Source organism: Calypte anna, chromosome 2, assembly GCF_003957555.1.
Source record: "Calypte anna isolate BGI_N300 chromosome 2, bCalAnn1_v1.p, whole genome shotgun sequence".
NCBI lineage: Eukaryota > Metazoa > Chordata > Aves > Apodiformes > Trochilidae > Calypte > Calypte anna.
In genome coordinates, this window is record NC_044245.1 from 9,049,348 (window position 1) to 9,076,749 (window position 27,402).

A 27,402-nucleotide genomic window follows, 5' to 3' on the forward strand; every position below is an offset into this window, starting at 1 on the left:
CCCTAGGGAGGAGGGGAAATTAGACCTATTATCACTGTCTGCCAGTTTCTTTATCTAGGCTGTGACAAAGTTTGTGTTGACAGCTTGTTTGGCGGTAGGTAATGCTCCTTTGTCATGCTGGAAGGCAGTTGAGAATCATGACCTTGAGAATTGTATCCTTAAGGAAGAAAACAGCTTTGTGTGGTGGAGATACACTGCCTATTGTAAGAAGTACTTAATGCAAAAGCTTTTATCCAGGCTTTAGACAAGATCTGATAAAGTCCTTCGAAGGTGAAAAGATTATTGACCTGCTAAAGACATCTTTAAGGTGCTAATATCCCAAAGTGATTGATGTCCTGCTTGTTCATCCTTTTTGTAAGTGAGAACTGTCTAAACCTGAATAAAGAGATTGGAGGTTAGCTCAGAAAATGTCACCTGCATAATTCAATATAATTTAAACAGTGTATTGGAGAACATGCATTGGTTTTAATTGCTAGTGAAATAATTTAGGCTTAATTAAAACTGTATATGATGAGTGAGGTATTTTAAAATACAAGCAAATCTAAGAAAGGTTTTACTTATTTTATGTTCTGAATTGCTCAGGGTTGAACTTGGTCATATGTGAACACTTGCAAAATGTTTTTTAAATGTTTATATTTTTGATAGGGTAAAATCTGTTAATTTATAGGTACTGCAGATTAATGTTTCATTTGATAAGAATATTCTGTAGTGTTTACTTCATAAACTTGTAATCAAAGAATGTAGAAATATAGAAGTGGATGGAGCAAAAAGTATATTATCTACAAAAGGTCTTTATGATGACATTGCTGGTATCTAAATGAAAAATGTTATGGTTATTTGATATTATTTAAAGTATTGTCTAGTTAAAAGCCCTGCTAGTTATACCTTTGTGTGATTTCTCACTTAAAATTGACAGTCCTGATAGGTACAATGTTCCAGTAACAGTGCATAAAGACCCCATCTCTTAGTGGCTTGTATTCTGTAAAGTTTTCCTGTGTCTTTTCACCTTGCATTACTGCTTCAGGATGAAGATTACATGCAGTCCTATAATGAGCAGGGAATGGAAGAACAAGAAGAATACACAGCTGATGAGGAACTGGAAGAATCCCACACAATGGCAAATGAATCAGAAGAGGTATGTTGTGAATATAATGGTAACTTAAATTTACCAGTTGTTTTGGAGTTTGAATTTGTAGAATTGCCCACATTGCTGGGTAAGAACTGATGCAGCTTCCCCAGCATTGAATTATTGGTGATATTACTCTTTGTGTAAGGTTAATAGTGATAGGATGTATATAGTCTGATATCAGATGTAGTGGATCCCCTCTCCTTGGAATGAAAATCATATGAGAGTTCAAAATGTCCATATTTAATAAGCTTCAAAATTTGGAACTTCAGGGACCCTACTGAATAGGAGAATAATAGTAATACTGCATGCTGTCTCTTAATAGCTGTGGTGCCTCACTTGTATAGGTGGATCATTTGGTACTGCTTGGAGTGTAGATAGAGTTCTCCTATGTCCCACTTTGAGGAGGAACGTGTAAACATGGAAAGTTCTGTATGTTAGGGAAAAATCTGTTTCCTGTTTTGAAAAAAAGCTGTGGTGGGACTAACATTTCTATGAAGTTTATCTAAATTTTTCAGTTATGAAAAGGATTAATTCCTTCATTTGCAAGAAGAAAGCTTATTGCAAAACTGTTCAGTATATGTTCACTAGTTATAGCCTGGAACAGTGGTATCATACCTGTTATTAATTTGCAGCAACTTTTGATGTGGGATTTTTTCCTTCCCCACCAGGAATCTGCTTCAATATTACTTTTATTCCACTTCTTAATTAGGATTGAATGGATTACCTGCTGAGAAGTGTAGCCAGAGTGTGTTCCCTCTTTGGAGCTTTAACTCATCAGGAAATTAATTCCTCAAAGACACAGCAGCGTTCTTCTATGAAGTTCTAACAAAGGGGTTTGCTGTGATACTCCAGTTGTGAAAAACTTAATATAATGTGCTAACATTTCTTTAGAAAGTGAAGAGAGATACTTTGAAAGGGACCACCTGCACTGCTTAGTCTTCTCTTTTGCAAGTATGACACCTTACACCGAATCTACCTTAGAGAGCTACCTTAGTTTCCCACTTTATTAAATCTACCCTTCCAAAGAACTGTGAAACACTTAAACATTTTATTCATTTGTTGTATTATATGGGCTTTCCTACTGGTGTGTTAAAAGCCACAAAATTGTGCTGTTTTGAAGGCACAGTCTGTACAAGATAATAAAGGCACTGCACCTCAGGCAAAATTAAGTATGTAGCTGGCATTCACTATCAAATTTCATAGGATCTGAGAATGTTAGGTTGTAAGGGACCTCAACAATCATCTGGTCCAACTCTTCTCCTATTATTATTTATGTGAGATGTCTCAGGACCCTGTCAAGCGGAGACTTGAAATTGTTCAAAGTGGGGGAATTCACCACTTCCCTGGGGAGACCATTCAGTGCCTGACTGTCCTCAGTGAAAAATTTACTGATTTAAAAAAAAAAAACACAACACAGCTTCATTTTTAGTGTAAACTGGTGAGAATTGTGTAATAATTACGTTGTCTAAACTGGTAAATTCAGAATTAAATGCCTTTCATTCAAAAGAACATTAATTCATATTTTTAATTTGTTATTAATAGAGCTCTTAGAGAATTTGTTCATCATGTAATGTGAACATTTTAACAACATCTTTATTCAGTTGATCTGCATTCCAGCTTCATTCTGATGGGATGCAGATTGCCACCGATTTCTTGTATCCAAAACAGTACCATCTTTTTATTTATTTCATACTTCATTTATGTTGGTTGCTAGGGTCACAATTGCACTTTCCAAATGAGATTACCAAGTAGAAAGAGAATCCTTGTAGATTATCCACTCTCTTGGTAACATGGTTAGAAGAATGTCTCCAGCTCTGAATATTTTATTTTAGTTATTTTTTTTTTATCATTATATAAACAGCACTCCTTAAGTGTCTTAACATTGACTGCTTGTAAACTAGGGTAATTAATGACATTGTTGTCATAACTGGAGGAGGGTAGATTTAGGTTAGACATTAGAAAGAAATTAATTTGTGTGAGGGTGATGAGACATGCTGCACAGGGAGGCTTCCCCAACCCTGGCAGTGTTCAGGAGCAGGTTGGATGGGGCTTGGATCATCCTGGTCTGGTGGGAGGCATCCCTGCCCATGTCAGGGGAGTTGGAACTGGATGATATTGATGGTCCCTTCCAACCAAAACTTTTATGACATTCTGTTCTAGAAAATGAAACACAAAAATGGAGCTGCAAATAGATGTCCTACAAATAAATAACCTTATTATTTCTTTATTGTAGTTTGGCACCTGAGTAACTGAGAGCAAAGCTGGTAGAAAAAGGGTTTGTTAATGTTGTATTTTAAGCAGCTTCCACATTAAGTTTGAAGACACTTCTTGTCAGCCTGGAGGAAAAATTATTAAAAGCATGCAAACTAAAACAGCCAAGTTTTAAAGATATTTAGAAACTCTTAAGTTTGTTTTTTGTTCCTTTTTTTTTTTTTCATTTGTGCAGCGAAGGTGTCCTTGGAATAGCTGTAACATCCTCTTTCTTGCTCTCTGTTATTTCTTCATCCTTTAGGATTGAGCAGTTTCTGTTGCTTCAATGTGAACCTCTGGTAGAATCTCCCACTGCTTATTTTTTAGTGAATTAATAAAAGTTCTGTTTCACCTTAGTAATATTTCATGAAGAAGGCTTAGCCTTTACAACAGTTACATGTTTTGTATATCTTAGCAGTATGGCACAAAGCTCTCCAGGCCACTTGACAATCCCATGTTTAGGAGAATCCTGTGCTAAGATCAGCATTTATCATGCTGACTGGTGTTTTTTCCTTTCCCTGCTCTGTGTGTGTGTTATCAGTCCTGCAGCTGTGCAGTAAGCTGCTGGGGACAGAAACACTCTTGCTCCATAGCAGATCATAACCCTGTGCGAGGAGTTCTGGTCAGTGACTGGGACTTATGGCATTATTATTTAATGAGGATGGCAGACAAACTCTGACCTTGTGATAGAAGAAAGGTTGTTACTTTTTTTCATAAGCAAGAGTCAGCAAAGCTCTTTGGTAGCTTTGTGCTAGGTGTCAGAATGGGAAATGTTAAGCTCCCTTTGAGGAGAGCTACTAAGAAGCCTTGGCTGGCTAGTCTGGAATGAGGGGGCTGCAGTAAAATGGGTTATCTAATTAATTGCTACCATATAATTTAATACACATTTAACTCTATGTCTGTAAAGAATTCGCCAAGCTTTGTAACTGTTCACTGAATTATGTATGAGAATAATGCCAGAAAAAATTGTACAAAGAAAGTGTTCTCTTTTGATACTCAAATGATAACAAGAAAGCAGATTTTTCAGTTTGCATGCCCTCTGTATTTTGTGATACAGGCAGCTATTGAATCTCTGGAACTACAAGAAGAAGCAAAAGAAGAGTCTGATGAAGAAGAGGATGATGATGAAGAGTCTGGACGATTACGTTTCAAGACTGAACGGAAAGAAGGAACAATAATTCGACTCTCGGATGTAACAAGAGAAAGGAGAAACATTCCAGAAACTTTGGGTGAGGTTTTGTGACCATAGACTTACATTGACAGGCTTACTCATTAGGAAAGAGTTTAATGGCAAAAGACAAAATGGTCACCTTCTAACTTAGGCTGACCTGTACTGAAGTTGTCCCAGGTCACTGTAGACTTTTGTAGCAATATGTGTAATTCCTGTCTCCATGGGAGGAATGTGTAAGCATATAATGTTTTAAAAACCAGTGCAATGGTTGTTCCTTTTAACTTTTGTGGTGTCTTGAAAAGTATTCTGCCACAATACATAGTGAAGCACAGATCAGATCAGCTGCTGCTGCTGAAAGCATGGAAGCTTTTAAAAGAATTCCTTTGGACTTCCATCTGTGAAAGCTTTTCAGTTGATAACACAAATCTTTTTACTTGTGTTCTGCTGTGAAATAGCTGTATATTTGTAGTTTTTTACCAGGAACATAAGTGTACTGTGGACCTGTTGTGTTCCTACTGTTGGATTGGTCTAGTGGAATTTTCACTTGCTTAAGAGTGTGTGTTAGAAAAATATGGAAACCCCTATTTTCTGGGTTTGTATTTTCTAATGTGAAACAATCTGGATCTCTTACACCACCTTGATAGCTCAAGCAGTGTCTAAAAGGGTCTATTTTTCCTATTTGAGTAGCATAAAACAACTGTGTTTGTTTCTAGGATCACTGCTGTGCATAACTAATGGATTTGCCACTGCTAGTTCATAAGGAGCAGTGGATTTGCAACTTTCTTGCAGACACTGTATTTTAGTCTATAAATAGTACTGCATTGGTTTCTGATTTTGAGAGTTAATTTCAAGATTCATATGTCTTGGGTACTCCAAGTATCTGGTGTTTTAGAATTCCCTGGCATGTACCTGCTCTGCTGGGGATAAGTGCATTGCCTCTTCTTGTAATGGTGGTAATAATAATAAAAAGTCAAATTAAAAAGGTGAAAGTAGAGAGATAGGCAGATATTAAAGCTTGCTTTCAGAAAGGTGTACCATTCTCATGGCTTTGCTACTGAACCTAAATAATAATTCAAACTATGGAAGAAAGCTGATCTTTTCAGGAGAACCAAGATATGCAAGAGAGTTGAGTGGTAATGAAGGCAAATTGTCAGATACTGTTGGCTAATTGTCACATACCACTGGGAGATGATGTATTTTTTCATGATACTTCAAGTTTTCTCAGACTGTAGGGATGGACTCTTGACACAAGATTGCTTTAAAATGAGTGCTCTGCAGGGTGAGCTTCAAAGTCATGCAGTGTGGATGCTTTGCTTTTTTTCCAGATGAGTCAGTGTCTTTGGGACAAGAGGGCATTATGGAATTTTAAAGCACATACCTAGGTTGCTGGAACTCATCCTGATGACATTTTCCCCATAGCTTAAAAGCCTTCCTTTGCAGAGGATGTTAGTTCTAAGAATTTTTCTCAAGTTGCACAGCCTATTAATTCTCAATTTTGGCTGCCAGGAATGTGGGCTTCTACTGGGCATGGAAAAATTGGGCAGCTTTTAATTCTGTAACGAATGTGTTGTGACTTAGGGGACTTAAGTGAGCAGCAAGGAGTCAGCTGCAGAGGCTGAATGAACCAGACTTGCACATGGCATTCATGTAGGCCATGTAGTGCTCTGAGACATTGGTATGTGATTTTGAATCAAGACCTTTCTCAACTTTTGTTTGTGTTTAGCTCTTCTGAGTGGCAGTTTTAGGCAAAGTGTGTATTAAGGGCCTTTTTTCAGCATTGTTTTGATAATCAGGTATTGATTCTGATTGGAATAAGACTGAAAAGAATACATACAGATAAATCTCTGCACTCAATTGCAACATAAAGGGCAACTGCAGGCATTTTTATATATCTACAGGTTTATATAGTTGGATGTAAGGAAAAGAGCAGCCAGTGAGGAGACAACCTTGTAGTGAAGCTTGATGGTTAAAGTGATTTGAATTAGACTTATTTTTAAAATTTATTTTCAAATTATTTCAGGTATAGCTCTTGAGATAAGAGAAAAAGATGAAAGAGCTTGATGAATCTATAGACTAAATAGCATTTTTTTAAGCTAAACTTTAGCAAAAATACAAACTTGTAGTTGTGAAATGTTGTCTATTCATACTAGTTTTCCATGTTAATTTGTTGATAAGGAGACCAAATGATTGACCATGTGTTGGAAAGTTAAATGGTAAAATGTACTTGTTTGCATAAAAATGTCTGCTTGCTTTTGAAATTATAGAGCAAATTTTTACAGATGCTACTGGTTTAAAAATGAAACTTCATTGCACAGCTCCATCTCCTTGCTTTAAAGTCTGAACATATTTGAGAAAACACTTAAAGAGGAATTAACATTTCAGTCGAAGTTACAAACGTAATTTCCATTCTGTCACATTTTGGTGACCTTTTGTGACAGCTTGTCTCTATTGGAGGAGTGCATTCTTACTTGCTGATTAAAGATGTCATTTGAAACCATTTTATTACCAGCAATAGTGAAATTAATCTTGACACTTAGAGACACTAGAAAAATAATTGCTGATTCACTGCATTAACTGTGTGTGAGATCTATGCAGTCAAGATGAGAATAAGTGTGTGCTGTTAAAAAATATGTTAAAATATAGAAGAGTATACTCATCTTGCCTAAACAGTTTTTTTAATCCAAGGTAATATAAATAGTGGGTTTGAAAAGTTCAAAGGAATAGTACAAATATATGTGTATATTTTATATACCTGTTCCAGAATGTGATTTATGTTGCAAATCTCTCTATTATCCAAGATAATGGGGATTGTGGGGTTTTCAGACCTGGGATTTGCAGTGCCCTTGGCACTGGAGCCACCCAAGGCAGAGGTAGCTGCAGAGCCCCTGTGCTCAGGGTTGGTGTAGGCAGGAGCTGGTGGCCATGTGCTGCAGCATCCTGCAAGTTCTGTCCAGGGTGTTTGGCAGTGTCCAACAACGTTTTGGTTACATGACAAGAACTTGAGGAGTTGGCCTTTTCATGTGAAAACCTGGCTGTGCTTCAGGAGAGTCTAGAAGGGAAGGGGGATCTCTTCTTGCTTTTGCAGTCTGATCTTGCTTTCAGGGAAAACAGGGACCATTTTCCTTGCTCCCTGCCCTGAAAAAACATCGTTCACACTATCTTCTCTCCTTGGTCTCTGTATGTGTGGCAGAATGCTTTTAAATTAGATAAACAGCCCACCTACCAATAATTGAGCTGTCTTTATATCTTGCTGCATGGTGACTGGTAGCAATATGAAACACTTGAGGTATTAATGAGTTTAGTTCTCTGCATGAGTCTTCACTTTTGTAGTTTGTCCCTGAGGCTCTGAACCTGCAGTTTTGTGTGTAAGCATAATTCTTCACAGGGAGGATGCTTCTGTGGTCATAGATGTATCAATGTAATGATGCTGCAGTGAATTCATGGGGTTTCTTACTTGGTTGGGATATTTTTTCCAAGGTCAGTGTTGCACACAGTTTGTTTTCTGGCTGAAAAACTGAATAAGTGGACTTGCCTTTGAAGACACAGCCTTTAAAATTTTAAAATTTTTGTCTAGAGAAAGTAGGAAAACAGTTCATTAGTTTTCATTGTAGAAATAGTGAAAAGTACCTGCACATTGAAGTTGGTGAGGACTGACTGCCTTGGATGCTCTCATCCCTTTCCCAGGCTTAATCAGCAGAGTTTGCTGAAGTCGTTGTGCTTCAATGCCCATTCTTTCTTCTGAAGTTGTGTCTATTTAGTGTCCTTCCATTTGTGTTGCAGAGGTGAGAGATTCAGACATGATCTTGTCTTCTAGGAAGCCTGCCTCTGTCCTCAGATTGGTTTAGTGGGAAATAGCATCTTATCTTGAATGAGCATTGGTGGTAGGTACTTGTTGCAATGACTGTACTTTGCTTTTCAAGCTACCTCCCTGAGCTCAGGGTTGTGGTGGGGAAGAGAGCAGAAATATGGTCCTTCCTGTCCCATTCTTTAGGGAGTGTCAGGAAGTGGGGGAAAAAAAGGAAATTTTACAACTAGCAGCTCTGCAGGAGCTGGACCCTCTCTGGTTAAAGGGAGTAGAGCTGTTGCTTTGCAGTGTAACAGCATCATTTGTGTGTAGATGAAAGGCTGGTGGTTTTTCCTGCAGACCAACTAAAAGCCCATGTTTGCCCTTTCACACCTGCAAACCTGTGGTGGAACTGAGCAAGCTGCAGGTATGGACAGGAAAGAGCCATTAAACCAGAGCTTTATTTTTCCCATTAAAGCAGCTTCTTTCATCCATGACAGCCAAGGTTTGGTAGGTGATTGTTTCAGTCACATCTCATGCTTTTGATTGCTTTGGAAAAGAGTGTATTTATCTTAAGTTTTCTCAGAAAACCATAGTGTGCACATTTAATACCTGCTATGACTTGAGGGAGTGTGATTCCTTGTCCCTTTCTAAGCATGCTGTGAAATTTTCCTGATAAAGCCTGATTATCTTGGGCTCTGTGGATCACTTGAGGCAGGTGCTAGGGCAAAGGTAGCATTTCATAAGAGTATCTGGTGTGATTGTAAATTAGGCTTTATGCCACTTAATTGTGGTGAGAGGAGAGAAAAGGAGGTAGAGAAACTTGCCTCATCACCAACGTGCAGAAATGAAATAGGAAACTATATGGCAGATGCTGGGCTTTGAGGAATCTGTCACATTTGCTGTGTTCTTAGTCAACAAGTTCTAAAATTTTCTTTTAAAAATCAAAAAGGTTGTGCTTTTCTGTAGGTGCTGAATACCTCTGAAAACTCAGGCATACAAATATACAGTTGTTGCACCTCAGTCATGCAGGGAGGTTGTGTAGCCAGCTAAGAACAAGCACTGCAGTAGGATCACGTGGCATTCACCCTTTTCTGCCCCACTGTCAATCCTCAACTTTGGAGACTAATTGAGATTACTCAGGAAGATGTTTAAGATGGCATTTTAAGTAGCTTTGGCTATTGGACTTGCAAGAAATTTTAGTAGTTTTCTAATTGCTTTATTTACATATTTTTGATGGAGGATATGTAATGATATGGAGATGTTGTATTCAAAGTAGGTTTTTATTTATGAGGACTGTGCTGCTTGTAGAGTAGTTTATTTTGCCCTGTAAGAGGCCAGAGTTGGTTTTGGAGGTAACAAGGAATCTGACTGGCACATGGCACAGTCCTCAGCTGCATGTTTAGGTTAAAGTAACTTGAAGTAACCTCTTTAAATAACTGAACACCTGGTGAGTGGCACTGCTTGTACTGTCATTATATGTTTCCTGAAATTTGTTGTAGATTTTCTCTGTATTGCCAACTCATTTGATTATCTGGGCCTGTTGCTGCATTGTTTCCTGCTAATGCTTATCAGCATTCTCCCAGGTATCAAGCAGATTTGGCAGTCTTCACTGAGTGCCACCTCTTCTCTGGTGTTTACCTGTGGTGTGAGTTGGGTGGATGTTCTCACTGGCCATGGATTTTGGCTTGAGCCGAGCAGATTTCAAAGCATGTTATCACTTCTAAAGTACAGCTGGTTCTCAAACCACATACAATAGAATAAATATTAAGTAGTTACATACTGAGAAAGTGCTTCAGCAACCAGAAGGTCCATCTTTGGAACAGACCAATCTGCAAGAGGGTCTGGTGAATATAATCTGTTTAAATGGAAGACTCAACATATCCTGAGTTTGTGTCATGAGGATATCCTCAGCATATCCCCCAGTTTACTGGGGTTTCATTGTACTGCCTGACATCTCTGCAGGTAATTGAGATGTTGTTTAAGATAACACAAATGTGAGAGGAGCCACGGCATAAGGCACCCTTCACATATCCTCCTATGGCATAAGGCAAACTTCAACAGCATTTTATTAAAAACACAACCAATATTTGTTTCTTTTACCTGCTGCTTTTTGCCTGTGCAACCCATGTAAGTATCTGCTTGCTTTTTCATTTTAAAGCTGTCTTTAATGAAATGTTAACATGCCACCTAAAGGATATCAAAGTGCCTGCAAATGTTATGCTGCAGGGGTGCTTCTGTAGTTCTAGGGTTGTTTTTAATTGATATTTTCCATCTTTGCAGCATGAAGCTAAAGTATTTTCTCTCTCTCTCTCTCTTACCAGAACTTTCTGCAGAAGCCAAAGCAGCATTACTTGAATTTGAAGAGAGGGAAAGGCAGCTTAAACAGGGACGGTATGGCTCAAGGAGAGGAGGACGAAGAGGAGGATCGGTTATGTGCCATGGAATGGGAGAACAAAGGAGGGACAATGATAGGGGAAGAATGAAGGATCACAGGCCTGCATTGCTGCCAAACCAGCCATCAACAATGGTACCTTTTAATCCTTAGTATTTTTCTAACAGATGTTCAGGAAATTATGGCAAAATGCGTTTAAATTGTGAATGCTTACAAAGGTGGAATATATATTCCAGCACACACTTTTTGCCATTCCAGGGCATTCTTAGGCAAGATGGGCTTTGTGAAAGATTGTGAAAGTATGTGCTTAGTGCAGTTACCTGCCTCAACTGAAGGAATACAAAGGTCTCCAAATGGAAAGTTTATTTTGACTTGTACAAAGCAATCAGGCTTTCCCACTGGTTTTCATAACTACGAAGGAAGAAGCAAATTGCTCTGAAAAGTCGTTTACGAGCAACTGTAAACATATTCAGTCCCACATTAGTAATAATAAGTTGTTAAAAAAAAAATTCAGTAAATTTTTTTTTCAAAGCAACATTTTTTATGATGCATCTAAAATAATGTGTATATCTGCCATGCTATCATAGAGGCAAGCAAAACACTAAGTAGGTAATCCCCACTAGAGAAACTGCTATACTTCAGATGAAATATAGCTTTGTTACTCTTTTCCCCACTGCACTTTATATCACAGACTTAAAGATGTTACTTTTTTCTCCATCCCCCAAAAATGCCCCAGCAGGAGTGTTGAGCAAGAGGTAGCAGACACATTTTTTTATTGTTAACTGTCATGAAATGTTCTGGAAGCTGAGATTGTAGAACAAAGCCTGTGTGTGTCTTTGCAGGACAAGGTCATCCGTATTAAACAAAGGGGATTTTTTCCAACAGCAGTAACTCTAGGTGCTGAGCACTGGCAGGATTCCGTGGATATCTCAGCGGCTGAGAGCCCTGCTGTAGAATATTTCGTGCTTTTAAAGCAGTGAAGGTGGAATAATTTCTTTTCTGTACTGCTGCAGTCTTTGGTAGTTATTTTGATCTTAAATGTTGTAAACATACTGTGCTCATCACAATAGCTGCTTCTTGTGCATACTTTGTAAGCTGCTTTGCTTTATATATATGGCTGCTGAAAAAAAAATTTCAGATTTTTGTTATTAAAAGGTTTGCTGTTTGGGAATGCTGCTGCTGGGCTGGGACTGATAGCTAGTGTCAGTGAGTTCAGAAGCAGAAGAATGTCTGAAGAGAAACATGATACTTTTTAAAAATTATTATTACTGTTTTGCATCATTTTTGTTTGAGAGTGTTGAGCAGCAAGAGATTTTTTTTTATGTGTTAGGAAAGGTATTTTTAAAGTAGATTTTTCTTCAAGCAGTATGGATAGATGGGCTGCACTGATATCTTAAGAATCTGATTTAACTTGTATTTTGACTTCTGTTGCTGCTGTTAGGTCTGCTTCCCCAGAGAGGCTCTCTTATATGTTAGACAAACGTGAGAATATTTGTTTTGATACTAGGACTCAGCTTTCCAGTGATTAACACATGTACATTGTTGCAGTTGATGCCTTTCTAGTGGCCTATGCAGATCCTGCCTATGAAACTTAACAGTTTCACTGTTAAAAATAGGTGAATGAATGTTTGCTTTCTCTGTGTGCTTCCTTGCTCTTTGCCATCCTCTCCTTCACACAAATGTCTTCAGTTGTTGCTAGGCTTTCCTGTGCTGATGGTTCTTGGCAATTCCAGTTGATGATACGAAGTTTTTCTGTTCATACTTGACCTTAATTGTTCTCCAAAAGATTCTTGGTTTTGTGCTGGTTTATGTCAGGATATTTTCGTTTGAAAGCCTATTGACTTTATTCTTTTGTCTGACTTTAGACTCATTCACAGAGGTTAATTCCAACACACCAGCAACCTGTTAGGAGTCTGTTCCAGCAGCACCAACAGCAGCAACAGCAACAACAGCAACAGCAGCAGCAGCAGCAACAACAACAACAGCAGCAGCAGCAACAGTTACAATCTCTGCTTCCTTTACAGCATCAGCATCATTCTTCTCCTCCTCCAGGGCTACATATGCCCCCTCAGATAGAAACGCCTAGAATAATGATGACTCCACCCCCAGTGACACCTCAGCAACCGAAGAACATACACATAAATCCTCATTTCAAGGGGACAGTAGTGACGCCTGTACAAGGTGAGCTCTGAACACCTCCCTAGTCACTCAGTGTGACTCATTCTTTGACAGGGATGCAACACCTTTTTTATCACCTCATGGAAATGTGCTTCAGGCTGCTATTTTTTTCCTTAAGCTTGAAACAAATGCTTTGCCTAAAGTAAGTCGTAATGTTGGACTGTGGCCAGCTGGAATAGCAGAGCCTTTTCAGTTTCTTTGTCATCTTTGTTGTTCTACTGTGAAACCTTCAAAGAGCAGTAAAAAAGGAAATTGAAAAGAGAATGTTTTTTTTTAAATGCAGCAGGTGTCAGTTTTCAAAACTAGGTAAGTACAGCGTGTGTATATATATAAATATATAATTTCCCATATTCATAAAAAGATTTCCCACATCATTCCAGCTTCAGCCAAGCATTCAGAGAATGACCACCCACCATTTTCAGTGAGAGGACACTGAGGTACTCCTTGCACTATAACTGCTGTGTGAAAGGTGCCAGCTTCTTGCGTTACCTGACAAGATACATGCCTTCATTTCTCCTTTCAGTGCCAAGTTTGTGATTGTGTTATTCAGAGCCTCCAAGTTCACTTTTTCTGAAACTTAGCACAAGCACTCTTTGGGCTTTTTAGAGCAGCTCTTGGCAGAGCTGGTAACATTACTGCTTATTTGAGAAGTGTTGAATCCCTAATAAAATGAAGAGACACCTATATAGCTCTGATTTGTAATTCTCTTGACTAAACAAGGTAAAGAAATACATATATATTTATACATATTTACTATCAGGTTTTCTATATCTTCCCCTTTTCAGCAGCAGAACTCTAAGCCAGTGTTATCTTTGCTTCAATTACTTGACCAAAGAAAGGCAGGAATTTGGCATGGCAGGGCATCACCAGTTGATAGAATTCTAATAGTCTTGCTACAGATGCCTTTGTGGTAGCTGCATTGTAGAGATTATTTCACTTTTTCCTGTCAAATAAAATCAGTGCTTCCAACCAAATTACGCATCAGGACAGATTATCTGAAGCAGTCCCAAAGGTTCTTCAGTCTTGGATTTATGCCTTTTATGCATTTTCCTAATGTTTCCGAAGCAAGAGTTCTTGTTTTGTGAAAAGTAAAAATTACTTTAGACTATTCTAGGTGCCTCTCCTCTCTCCCCATGAAGCAGTGAACAGATCTTTTGCATCCAGTTGAACAAGCTTCCTTCTGATTCCAGCAATAGCTATTGAGGGTTTTTGGGTTTGGCTAACGTCAGAAGTTGTACCCATGTATCTTTTTCTCCTTTGGATTTCTTTGTTTATTTGCTTGCTTGTTTTTCACATTATCAGATGGTTTCAGGCTTACTTCAGCTTTAACTCTTCAGCCCCTTAAGCAGATGCCTTACTTTATCTTGAGCATATTATTTTTTTCTGTCTGTACTTGCAGATCCTCATTTTAACAAAGTTGTGAAGCTCCTGCATGTTAGGATATCTTCAGTATTGGATTTATAGTCTTCTTAAGGTCTTATACCTTCTGACTTTGTGTACACATTAATTTCTTGGCTGGTAAAAGACTACTTGTCCTCTCAGAATGAGGAGCTCTGGAGCATGAGTGATCCATTTCTGAATGGTGTAAGACCTGTATTTCAGTGAGGAAGATCTTTGCTATGTGTACTGGGCATTGCAGCCTCTTGGTCTGCATGCAGCAGTACAATTATGTTATATGAAAATACAAATTCACACATCTAAGTTGAATGTGTGGGAAACCAGTAGTCATCTTCAGGGAATTTGAGCATAATTGTAAAATTTTCAGGCATTTGCCTATTAAGATGAATTTTCAAGCAGTCACTGCATGCAAATGGTAGAAGGAAATTCCAGTCTAAGAAGAGCTGTCCTAAACTTCCTCTTAGAAGTCCTCCTCAGTTTAAGCTGTCTTCTTGATGTCCCAGTCAACATAGGATGGTAGTTTCCAACATTAGCATGTGGTTTGCATGCAGCATAATTTATTTGAGAGTAACAAGGTGTATGAAAGATCAGATTGACTTTTTTGTGACATCCTGCCCCTTCTTGAATTAATATCTTTCTGGATATATGAGGATTTTTACATTCTAGAGAATATAGTAGCTAGATACAAAGTTTGTTGGGATTGTGCTGTTGAAAATGTGATGCCTGGAAGGTAAAACTGCCATGTCTGGAGCATGATATGCACACTTAGGTTCTGGTAATTTCAGTGGTGTGCTGTCATGTTTTAATGTAGACTGGCATTTTCTTTCCTATCTAATTTTATGGCAGGATTAAGCTCACATACTTTCTAATTGTCAGCACCAGGGACACTTTTTCCAACTGCAGACTGTAGAAATACTTTCTTCTCATTATCTTTTCGGTTTGAATTAATCTTGAAATGCTTTGAGTATATCAGTACTTTCTAAAATAGACTCAGGCCTGGTGTAAATTGTTATAAATTTTTCATGTGAATAGAATAGTGTGTATAAGTCTCTAGTAGCCAACTACTTCAGCCTCAAAGTGAACTGAAGTGCTCTTGAATCCTATCATGGGCTTATTCCTTTGATGTCTCAAAGACAAATATCTTACACTGGTCACCATCTCCCTGCCCAGCCTTCAATCTTGGTTCAAAAAAATAGCTACTTTCAAGTCAATGTTTTAAACAAATTTCTACTATTTTTAGTCTTTGAAACTTCAGAAGGGATTAAGGTCTCAGTCTGTTAAACCCCTTAGACTAGCTATGTGAGTTTCTGTGCATGCCTGCAGCAGATACTGTTGAGTTGGCATTCACCTGTGCCTTTTGTGGCATCTGAATCTCATGTCTTGTAGTTGCCTGCTTGTCATAGAGCTTTCTTTTATTCTGGAAATTAGTTCTGAGTTGTAAGTAAGTAGCAATGTTTGGCTGAATGCGTATCCAAATTTGAGCATAATAATTTACAAATACTGGAGGACTGCACATAGATGTGTTTTAAAATACTAATTCAGCCTGTGATAAAGGTGTTGAGTGATTTTCTCCTTAATATTAAACTACAGATAATGTTTCAAGAATACTGTGGTGCTGCCAAAATTGACATGAAGTAGTGAGCAGTTTATGTAGATTACTATGCCATTTACCTTTAAAAACTATATAGTATCTTGTGAAAAATTGCATTATAATTCTCCTAAATAATCAACTTTAGAATTGCTTCTTCATCTCTTTAGCTACAGCATTGCAATTTACAGACAAAACCAATTTATTCTTCGTAAAATGGTGTCTAATAACATGCTGTGTATTAATTTTTAAATATACTTTCAGACCTATTATATTTGCCTGAAATATTTGGCATCAGGAAAATGGATGCTTATTTGAGACTTCTTTGCTGCTTCAACAAGTATCCAAGGATTGAAAGGGCACAGAGTTTGAACTACTATCTTTCATGAGTATTAAATTCATTTGCTTAAAAAATATCTTTATATGTTACTGCCAGAGGCAGAATACTGAAATAGGCATGAGTGCCCTGTTCAGTTGACATTTCTCTTATTTCCCACCTTTTGCAGTTTTTCTGCAATTTTCTCTGACCTGTAATACCCGAGCTATTTTAGTCCTAGGTCTGTCAGTGGAACCCTGTCAGTATTTTCCAGGTGGACTTGGCTGTTTGATATCAACAGATGTTCATTAGAAGCCAAGATGAGAGTATTCCACTAATTTTTTCATGTAACCTGATGCAGAGTTTGCACATAATCCTTTGGTGCTGAAAGACTTGTGCAATTAGTTTGCTCCATCAGTCCCTGAATGTGAATACCACAAGTGCTTAACAAAAGGGCATGAAAACCAGCGTTCATGTGAACTAAAAATAACCATTAATGCATTAAGTCTTGTGCCTCAGTTACTAAGGGGAAAAAATGATTTTTGAGGCATCTTAGCAAACTCCTTTGTGTGAAATGCACCTAAATTCTGCCTTAAACTAGTTGCATTTCTTAACATCTTTCCTACTCTGAAATGTAATATGGTAGCTGTCTACAAAGTTGATGTTTAGCTTTGTGTGGGAGATGTTTTTTTTGTCCTCAGAAATGAGGAAAATAACCTTATGAAGATTTGGGGGTTTTTTTCTTTTGTTTAAAGGAGCAAATGTATTCAAGTGGTGTTCGAAGTGCTTTATTTAACTTCTCTGGGCCTTTTGTTTAACATTGGAACATATGGACTCTTAACCACTTGGACAAATCAGAGGAAAAAAAACTGCACTGAAAATGTGGAATCTGTTGTTACACTTTGTACAGGGGATTCAAATAAAGATTGTCCCCAAGGTGATCCAGCAATAGGTGCTTTGTTCATTATGCTATAATATTAAGTCAGTGTTTTGGGAAATACTTTTTGTGACTAATCTTTTGAAATGCAGTTGTACGGACAAGTCGTTCGGGTTAATCCTCCTGAAATGGTAATTTTGGAGGTTATTTTTCAATAAAAGGGGTCTCCTAATTCTTCTTGGTATCTCTGTATTAAATAGCAGTCTCTCATCTGAGATTGGCAATTCTGTGATTACATGTACTGGGATCACAGTTGCACATGATTATGGTGGCAAGGCCAGGTTAAGTAGTTTTTGTTTGCTGTTAATCACCACTCTTTGGCTCATTGTACCCTCCTGTGAAGAGGGATAGAACTTCTCCTGCCCATGCTGCTTGTGGGAGGTTGGTGGTGAGGCTGGGAGATACCTAGGAAATCTTGAGAGGCAAATTAATCTTGTATCCTTCTGTTAAAAACATGGGATTATTGTTAGAATCTCTGTCAGCTTTGTCTAAGAGACTTCTTTGGCTGAAGAAATATTCTCGTTTTCCTTTCTGCAGCAGGGAGCAATTTAATTCTGGAAAAGGCAGAATTAAATTATGTAAATTAACTAGGAGAATCCTAATTGCCCTGTTGAATGTTGCAGGGGAGGGGATAGTTGCTTGAAGTTAATTGTAAGAACTGTGACATGTGAGGGTAAATGTATCAAACTTTGCTTATGGCTTCTTATTGCAACTGCTTTTGGAAATCACAGCAACAACTGTTGGGTAAAACAAATGGTGTTAAAAGGTGCTTCTTGTTTCAGTGCCCTTGCTGCCCGTTCCAGCCCAGCCAAGACCTGCAGTAGGACCCCAGAGATTTCCTGTGAGTAGCAGCTGTTTCTTCTTCCTTGATATGGATAAGCATACATTTGCAAGGAAATATTAATATAGCAAATAAAAGCTGTTCTAGTGAAATATAATTTTAAGGATTTGTAAATATTGACAGTACACTCTGCAGTTGAAAATGTTTGTTAAAAGCTTAAGGTCAATGGATTTTTGAGAGTAGAATTAATTCTGTTTAACTGTAAAATTGTTGAACCAGTCTCTCCAGTGGGAGAGGCATGAATGCATCTTGTCTTAAGGAATATAGGCTTCATTTTATTACTTGGCTCTTCCTGTATAAATAGAATCCTTATTTTATTTGATATAATAAAAGGCTATTTGAAATAATCCCTAAGCTTAAAAAGCAGTAATATATATTTATTGCAATTTATTGCAATTTATTTTTATAATTACTTCAGGCATTTAAATGGCCTTGTGTTTTTATATTAAAAAAATGGTAATGGCATTGTATGACCTTGCTTTCTCTTATCTTTCTAACTTTTAAAACAAGTGAGGCATTTAGGTGCTTCACTAAGCTAATTTCACTTGATAATTTTATTTTTGTGGATGGAGATAGTGCATGCTGCTGGACCTTTCTCATAATTTCACAGTTTTGTTGTCCTGAATTTTTAGTTAAGGTGGTTTGCAGAGTATCAAAATAAGTAAAAGATAAAATAGTTCATCCAATGTATATAGCGTGAAATAGTTTCAAATAAAGACCTATATATATTATGTTTCCCAAATATATAAAACACAGTTATCCTCTGTTAACATGTGCATTGTTGAAGAGGCAAAATAGATGTTTGTGAACATCTGTGTAGTATCACACAGTAAATTACTTGCATAGAAATCAGATGTGTTTGAAAGAGACAGATTCAGAAGCCTGCTGTGACTTTTGATTGCCATGTGCATACCTGGTTGTTTTTGATGCAGAATATTCTTCATACAGGACATCTAGCCAGTTGTGTTGTCTGTGTCCTCTACAGTAACTGAGTGTTTAATTTTAATGTTTCCTCTGTGAAGTATAAAAAGGTTAAGCAGTAAAACCACAGTTTCATTAAGTAGGTTCACATTACGTACATCTACACCTTAACCAGAAGACATTTTACTATTAAAAATATTGCAGTTTTCAGAGGAAATAGTTTTGTTCTTCAGCCTTTCATAGTATGTGGAAACATGATCAAAATTTTAAAAGTAATTCTGATTGTTTTTTATGAAAGCAAATATATGGCATTTGTTTCCCTTTGACACTTAATATTTCTTTGCCAATAAACACAATTTGGGATGGAAAAGAAATGGAAGAAAAAGAAAATGTTTGTAGAGGCATTGTAACCAACATCTTTGAAGTGTGTTTACATCAGTGTAAAAAAATTGTCAGTTAATTTTTTGATAATTGACTGTGAAATTAGATTTTAATTGTGTTCACTTTTGGTTTTGCAAATTAAGAAGTACTGCAAACCTACCTGATCTTATGTGCAACAGTTTTTAAAAGGGAGTAAAATAGATTGAATATTTTTGTTGCTCCTTTTGCCTGAATGAAAACTTGAGTGCTTGCTGCCTTCTTGTGTGAGCAGTGCACAAGCAAAGAGTCAGTGTAATTCTTTTTTCATGGAGGAGGGCTAGCTCAACTAATGGATCCAGTACCATGATTAGGATGCCCTGAGTGGTTTGGATTTTTTTTTTCTACTTCAGCTAGTAAGCTGCTATATGACACTGAGAAAGTTACTTAATCTTTCCATGAGTCACTGAGTCATGTGAATAATATGGACTTCCCTTATGAAGTACTTCATAAATTTTGCATAGGTTATCAGTCATATTAGGATTAGGAAATAAGTGTCACTGTGTACATATCTCATGTTTGTTTTATTAAATGTAGTGTGTTAGCTCTTGAGCTGAAGTCAAATTTACTTTCTGACTTGAATGTTTTATCTTGCAGAACTCCTCTTTTTGCTCTGTTACATGTCAAATGTCTTTGTGCCATTATAATTCACTTGTTTATGTATAAATGTTGACTTATAGCAGTATAGCAAGGGCTTGACAACTTTGCTGACAAGCCATTTGAAAAAGATCAAAGTATTCCAGACTATAATTCATTCATGCTTTTCCTCATTGTGGAAAGAATCTCTGTGTAATAACTCAAATTTGCTTTTGTTTTTAGGATTGCCAAAACAAAGGGTAATTATTAGTCAACTGATATTTCTGGTAATCTTGTTTCTAAAAACCTGCGGGGTTAGAGTTAGGTATTTTTAGCATGCTTTCCCCTTTAACTTTGAACAGGATGGTTTATTTTGCTAAAAAGTGGCAGAGGTGGAAACATAAAAGATAGTTAAATTCTTGGAAGGGAAAGACCTGAAAGGGGCTGGCACTCTGAACTGAGGGGAAAAAATGCCTTTGAGTTCCTGTCTTATGTTGGAAAGAAACCACTCAGCACAGAGAGCTTGTTTGTGCTCTGAACATGGCTAGAGCTTCAATCAGAGCTAATCAATTGCAAGTCATAAATCCATTGGAAACCAGGTGTTATTAATTTAGGGCTAATGAAGTGAGTTGTAACCATGTAATGGTTAATTCTTACAACCTTCTGCAAAAGGATGTAATTGAAGAGTTGAACAAAGTTGTGAGGATGTTAGCATATTGGTCTGCATTACAAATTATAAGAAATAATGTAGTACTAAATCAGGGCAATGTTGATCAGGACTGAACCTGCTTGGAGCTGGGACTGATTAAGTTCACTTAACCTTGAATCTGCATTTTAATATTTCAGGGTAGAGCTCATTGTTCAATTATTTCTTACTTAAAGCTGAACCCTGGAAATATTTAGAGTGGAAGCACTGGAAAGGACACCATGGAATGAGTAGGTGTTCTCTACTCAAGACATTTACAGTAATGTTGAACAATTGTTTATCTCTTATTCTGTAAGGATTCAGTGACTTAGTGTGTATGATGTTTGAGAGCTGTATTTAACTGATTAGGACTGCATAAATGGTGGATCTGAGGCATGTTGCAGCTGAGGAAGGTGGAGAACTTGTAGTAACTGAGAGTAAAGACCCAGGTTTTGTGAAGGTTCCTGTGCTTGCCTAAACTGCACAGGTGGCTGTAGTTGATAGTAACCCAATCTTCAAGCATGGTTAATGCTAATATTTTTTCCAGGTATTTGAATTAACCTGGAATTGTTATAGCACCAAGTATGTATTTTCTTTAAACTGTTAAAGAACAGATCAAGCTAACCTCTTTGGCAGAGTCCTTCTGAAGGTCTTGCTCTATTATCTGCCTTTGCTTTTAAGTGTTCAAGATGCCTTTTTCTGAGTTTCTCTCTCAGTGTCAGTATTTCACAAATAACAATCTGCTTTGGGACCTGATTGATTTAAAGGAAGATGACAGAAGACTTTGTTTATTGACTAGTTGTATGGGTCTTCTGAACTTTTCACACATTTTCAGACCAAATTATTAATACTTGTGGGTGCCCAGGTGCAGGTATAGAGTGTGGTTTTTTCTTATTACACAAGAGAGAGCACTGTGGGTCTTGTAGTCTGGTGTTTTGTCATCTGGGGTAATTTCTCTTTAAACTCCTGTATTCTATGAAGAAAGATGGGGTAAAACAAGGGAAGAAGAAATTAAATAGAAAACAGAAGAGGTGTTTCTAAACATTTTATGTATAGATTGCTGGTAACAGGCTATTATAGAGGCCAGATTGCTACTTGATGTGAAACTATTAGCTTTGTTGGTAGACCAGATCTTTTTATCCTTTATGCAAGTCCACATCCTGGGTCTGAAATACTTCAGTGCTTGCCTGCAGAAAAATTTATGGAAAATTTTTTCTTTAAGCGTTAATTATTTAAATGAACAAACACTGAAGTAATACATATGGCATGTGTGTGCTCTTTTGTTTTTAAGGACATAAAAAGGTGGAACTAGTATTGTAACACCTACTTTGGGATAGAGCATGGCAGAAGTGTATAGATCACCCAGGGAGGCTGTGGAGTCTCCATCCCTGGAGACATTCAAGACCTGCCTGGATGTATTCCTCTCAAAACCAGCTCTAGGGGATCCTGTTCTAGCAGGGGGTTTGGTCTAGATGATCCTAAGAGGTCCCTTCCAACCCCTGACCCTTCTGTGATTCTGTGAGAAGGTATTTTCACTGTCAGCACTCTTCATCCAGAAACTAAGGTGTCCCCAGCATCCAAATTTGGGGCTGGAGTGAGGCGTTTGGAGCGAAGAGGAAATTGTTGGGGAACCTGCCTCACATTGCCCATGGTAATAGAGAGGAATTCCTCAGATCTGAGGCCTTTTCCCCTTTGTTTCTGCTGTGGATCCATCTCTGAAACCACTGCAGAGAGAGAAGAGCCTGTTAATGCAGCTGTATGGCTTTTGCCAGAAGTTTCAGGAAAACAGAATAAATTCCAATTTAGCCACTGTCCTTAACATGACACCCTGGGTGTGGTGTCTGTCCCACAGGCACATTTTGTTTCAGAGCTGAAGTTAGGAGTAATCTGAAGTGACCCTAGTGTGGAGCAAGTGTCTGCCTGACAGATCTATGCTGGGAAGGCTTTGATATTTTTGAATACACAAAGCTTTTGTCTTTCATGGTATATCTTAGTGTAATAACTGTTTTTCAGATAACCATTGCATTAAAGTCTGAAAAAGTTGAATTGGGTAAGATAAATATTTTATTCAGTATAAAAGATAAGACTTTATTAGAATGGCCTTAGGACCTTGTGAATATTCCACATAATGTCTTTTCAGTTCCCAGGCATTTTTTACATTATTTGGCTTTGGAACTTGGCTTACAATTTCTTTTCAAAATCATCTTTATCCCAAAGAATACTTTTTTTCCCCTTAAACTGCAAAATACTGAGTAAACTTTCTTTATATTCTCATTCAACTTCCACTTGATCTTCAGGATATCAGGTGGTGTCTTAAACAGCTGCTGTGAAAGGCAGTTGATCAATTTTGATGCAGTTTTTTCACCGTTTCTCAAAATTTTATTTTGAAGTCTTAAGTTTATGATTCAGATACTGTTCTTAAAATGGTGCTTTATACTTTAATCTGTGAGGGGGGTTAAAGCAGTTGTCCAGTCATTGCTCCAAACAGAGGCTGCTGTCCTTCATCGCCATTTCTTTGAAACATTTCTTTCAGACAAGCACTGTATTAGTGCTATACAAATTACTTAAAATAGTACATTATAATGCACTTCTTTCTGCCCTTGGGCTGACTTGGATCAGCCTACAGGAACATTTTAGCTAATCTGGGTTGGTTTAATGGTTATTCTAATGTACCCTAACCTGTGGGGGTACCTTTCTGTAAATACTTTTTGCAGTATGAAGAAATAAGTGATGCTTTTGAACCAGAACTCCTTGCAATTGTGTTTGCTCTTTGTTGTGGGAAATAGAAGGTTTTTTTCCATTGTTTTAAATTCAATCGTGAGCTGGTACATCTGAATAAATATTTTAGCAGCTGCCACTAAGGTTGTGACTTGTATTTCTAAGTACTCAGGGTAGGGACAATTTAAACAGTTCTGTATCTGAGTATGGGCAATTTTTTTAAACTGATAGTTAATAGGTAATGATGTTGAGTAACTAGTACATGTTTACAAGAGTATGTAGGAGACAAACTGTTAATGGAAATAAAAAGCCACTTGTGAAAATTATTATCCTACTTCCTCAATTACTCAGCTTTAGCAATGGCTTTACTATAATGAGTAACAGTAAATGAAATTTTCACTCTATTACTGTGTAGCAGTGGTAGATCACAGGTAGTGTAGAAAGCATTTTGTTTTCATTTAATGGGATACATGGTATCAGGTGGTGTTGATTGACATTTCTTGGATAGTGCTTTATACAGCATTTCATGCAAATCATGTTTGAATGAGACTGCTGCATCAAATTACATTTCTTTCAGATTATAGCCCTTGCAGTTGTGAGACAGAGCTTGTTCAGCAGCTAGCAAAAAGCTTTGTTTTTAACACCTACTGTTTTCATAACTTGACTGCAAAGCCCTATAATTACAGCACTTAAGATAGTGAAGGAATGATGGGCACTTTCCCATATCAGATCTATAAGTAGTAGCAAGCAGATGCAGCATGAGATCCCTCCAGCTGTCAAAAATTGTCTGGCTGGCATAGAGGGAATGCAGTTTAAAATGCAGGTGACATAATACCCAACATCCTCCATTTGCTAGTGGGCTTCTGATTAATCACGATTACCATACATTATCATACCATCAAATTTAATCATATCAATGAATTCCCATCTGCAGGAGGAGCAGCAGCAGCTAAACATGATGGTAACAGCTATTAAATAAGAAAGAAATAGATGGTTTCTAAATGTAGTAACCCTTTAACTTGTCATGCTAGCTCCAGTATGCACACGGTCTGTAGATATTTTTTAAATGAAAAAGCAAACTTGTGCATTTCTATTTTGTTGTTACTAAAGATAATTCACTACATTAGTGTCATCACAGTGCAAAATATTAACTTATGATCTGCTGTTTATTCACCTTCTGCATGTCCAGTTCTTGCTAATTCTTTCAAGTGTAAAAATGCTTCATTCATTATGAAACAGTCATACAACTGTTTACAAAAAAGGAGCTAATTTAAGGGAATAATGTGGGTTGATTATTGGATTCCTAAAAAGGAAAACCAGGTTAAAGCCTTCATACATAACACATGAGTAGTACCTGCAGGTACATTGGAAGCTCTGGGTATGTGAAGTTCTTGCATCAGTGTGTTTGCAATATCTCAAATGAGATTTCCTTACAGAATTAAAAATCAGGAATCAGATAATTTAACTACTAAATAGTCGTGTCTGAAAATTAACTTATACAGATGAAAGTCCAAGTTAGCAGAAGTTCTAATATTTGTCCTCTGTAAAGCCTAGCTGCTTCTTGACCATTGTGTTGTTTTTTGGTTTTTTTTATTGAAGAGAGAAACATCATCCTCAAGTCACGTGTGTTTATCTTTGAAGATGTCAAATTATTTTTAAAGTAACTATAGCTGCATGTTGAAGATCAGAGTGTAATTGAATCCTGAGTTTGATATTTATGATGCAGTTTAGTTCTGACCTTGGAGTTGTTTCTAATCACCAATGACTTAGAGATCACCAAGATACACAAGGTCAATTAACAGTATAATATTTCCTTGGAGTAGATTGGTAAATACAAGGATAAGGTATTAATTTTACTAGATGTTTTATCTCATTAGTTTTAAAAGCAGAGGAGGTCCAGAACTTTTGGTTCCCTAATTTTTTACACATTCCTGAAACTGTTAGCTTTCAGCACAAAAAATCTGCAGAAGGATTTTACTGTCTTTAAATGAAATTATTATGAAATTGCCTTCTTTCAAGAGAGCATTGATAATGGGAGTTCTAAATGGTACTAATGTCCCTTATACGTCATCTTTAAAAGTTCTAGGGCACCAAACAAATATGATAATGCATTCTTCTACACCACAACACTGAAGAGGATTATAAACTGAGTGAAACTGAATCTTCCAGGTGAATTAATTTAAAACACCTGGTTAAGAAGTGATTTATGTTTGTGCTCTTACCTGAGATGTTTGGGTTTACTCTTCCTTCAGGAAGCGCAGGATACTTCAACTTGTTTAGGAGAGTTTTTTACTATGGCTGATCTCTGCTAGCAGGACACAGTCTTCTTCATCCATACAAAATGGATAGATGGCAAGATGGTTTTCCTACACATCAGCACTGTTAGGAGTTAAAGCTCCAGCTGGGATTTAGTTAACAATCCCTTTCCTGTGTCTGCATTTCATTTAGGAGTGTTTTCTGAGACTTATTCTTGAATGGGACCACTTCTCCTGCAGATTTTTTTTCTAACATACATATTTGGATGGTAGAGCAGATGGAGGTTTATGAAGCCTGACTATGAAGCAATCCTTCTGTGTAGCACAGGTTGCTGATGGACTGTTCTGCTTTGTTCAGTCTCTTAAAGAGACACACTGAAGTGGGCAGTATTTTTACCTGCATTTGCAACATATATCCCTGCTTGATGTATTATTAAGGGGATGCCCTGAAATTTGCTGAAAAGGGATACTTTTAATATACAGTGAATCTAATTTTTAGCTTTAGTCTCCTTGACTGATTAGTATTATTTTAGTACACTGGGGGTGCATTCTTCATCTTCTGTGATGTCTGTGTCCTATTTTTTAGCTATTTCATCATAAGTTGGCTTAAATAACAAGGGATTCCGTGCCTTTGTCTGTGTGATTGTACTGGTTTTCTGTGATGACTGAATTCTACTTTGGGACCATACCCAATGAAATTGGGCATTGGGGATTTCACACAGCAGACCTGGACTTATGCCTAGACTTCCCAACATACTTTCGTATTTCTTGGAATTGTGTAGTATCAAAGAGAAGCCTGTCCAAGTTACATAGTATGTTTTAATACTAAAAATTACTTTTGGGTCAGCTGAGGAAAACATCCACCTGTTCTGCCTCAATCTACTTGTAATACCTCACACCTGTGCAGACTTCATTCTTGAGCCAGCGTTTATCTCCTTGCATACCTAACCCTAACCTATTAGAAAATATATTCCAGAAGCTTAGAAAACACTCAGGTATATGTAGCATACAATTGTTCTCTTGTTTTATGATCACTCTGAACTTTTAATTTTTGTCCTTGATTGACATGTATTTAAGGCATGAATTTTTGTGTAAGGTGGTCTTACACTGAATAAATCTGCTGGGAAAATAATGGTGCTTGCTAGGTTTTAGTTTACCTTGAGGGATTTACATGATTGTCATAGACATCACAGGGACACTTTTGGGTCACTTTGACTGTATTTAAAGAAAATAATGACTTTATTTTGATATAAAATTTCACTGAATTATTCACTTTTTGTATGCTGTGCTTAGCAAATTAGAATACTGTGAAATCTGAATGTGAAGGGTTATGATTTGTGGGACATACACATTTCTACTTGAAAATTTTTGAACCCTATCCAAGATATATGAAACAGAACTTCTAACACCAGAGGATGAAAAATCAGCTCCTTGCACTGGAAGGTAGGCATTTTAGGGAAGCTTTTCCAACAGTCAAGTAGCTGCTGAAATAAGAGGATTAACATCTCGTGACAGATGGCTATAATTTTAATTGTCATAGGTTATAGTGGTCATTATTCTTTGCATTTAAACCGTATAAGAAGAATTAACTGAGTGGCCCTGCTTAAATGTCAATGGGGTTCTCTTGGCTCTTTGCATTTTAAGTGAGATTAATAAATGAAAACATGTTGTAGAGGCAGGGTGTGTTTTATTGAAAGATTCATGAAGTTTCAATGACATTGTTAAGGTATTTAATTAGTCTCATGAAAAAAAGTAGAGTGACCCTTTTAGAGAAGCTGATAAGTCATATAATAGCTGTTAGATCCTCTTTATTCCTTGCTTTATAAGATTAACTTTGTGCTAA

The 27,402-nt window shown here is 37.2% G+C and overlaps 1 protein-coding gene across 6 annotated transcripts in view; it reads left to right on the forward strand.

Moving 5' to 3' along the window:
• RBM33 (RNA binding motif protein 33) overlaps window positions 1-27,402 on the forward strand; it is an 86,170-nt gene that overhangs the window by 15,566 nt on the left and 43,202 nt on the right. For 4 of the 6 annotated variants that reach the window (XM_030444201.1, XM_030444202.1, XM_030444204.1 and 1 more), the window contains exons 6-10: window positions 1,025-1,135; window positions 4,437-4,608; window positions 10,659-10,864; window positions 12,595-12,910; window positions 17,929-17,987. In XM_030444201.1, coding sequence (XP_030300061.1) covers window positions 1,025-1,135; window positions 4,437-4,608; window positions 10,659-10,864; window positions 12,595-12,910; window positions 17,929-17,987 — 864 coding nt within the window. The remainder of the gene's footprint in view (window positions 1-1,024; window positions 1,136-4,436; window positions 4,609-10,658; window positions 10,865-12,594; window positions 12,911-17,928; window positions 17,988-27,402) is intronic. The other 2 variants (XM_030444205.1, XM_030444203.1) reach the window with 1 other exon arrangement.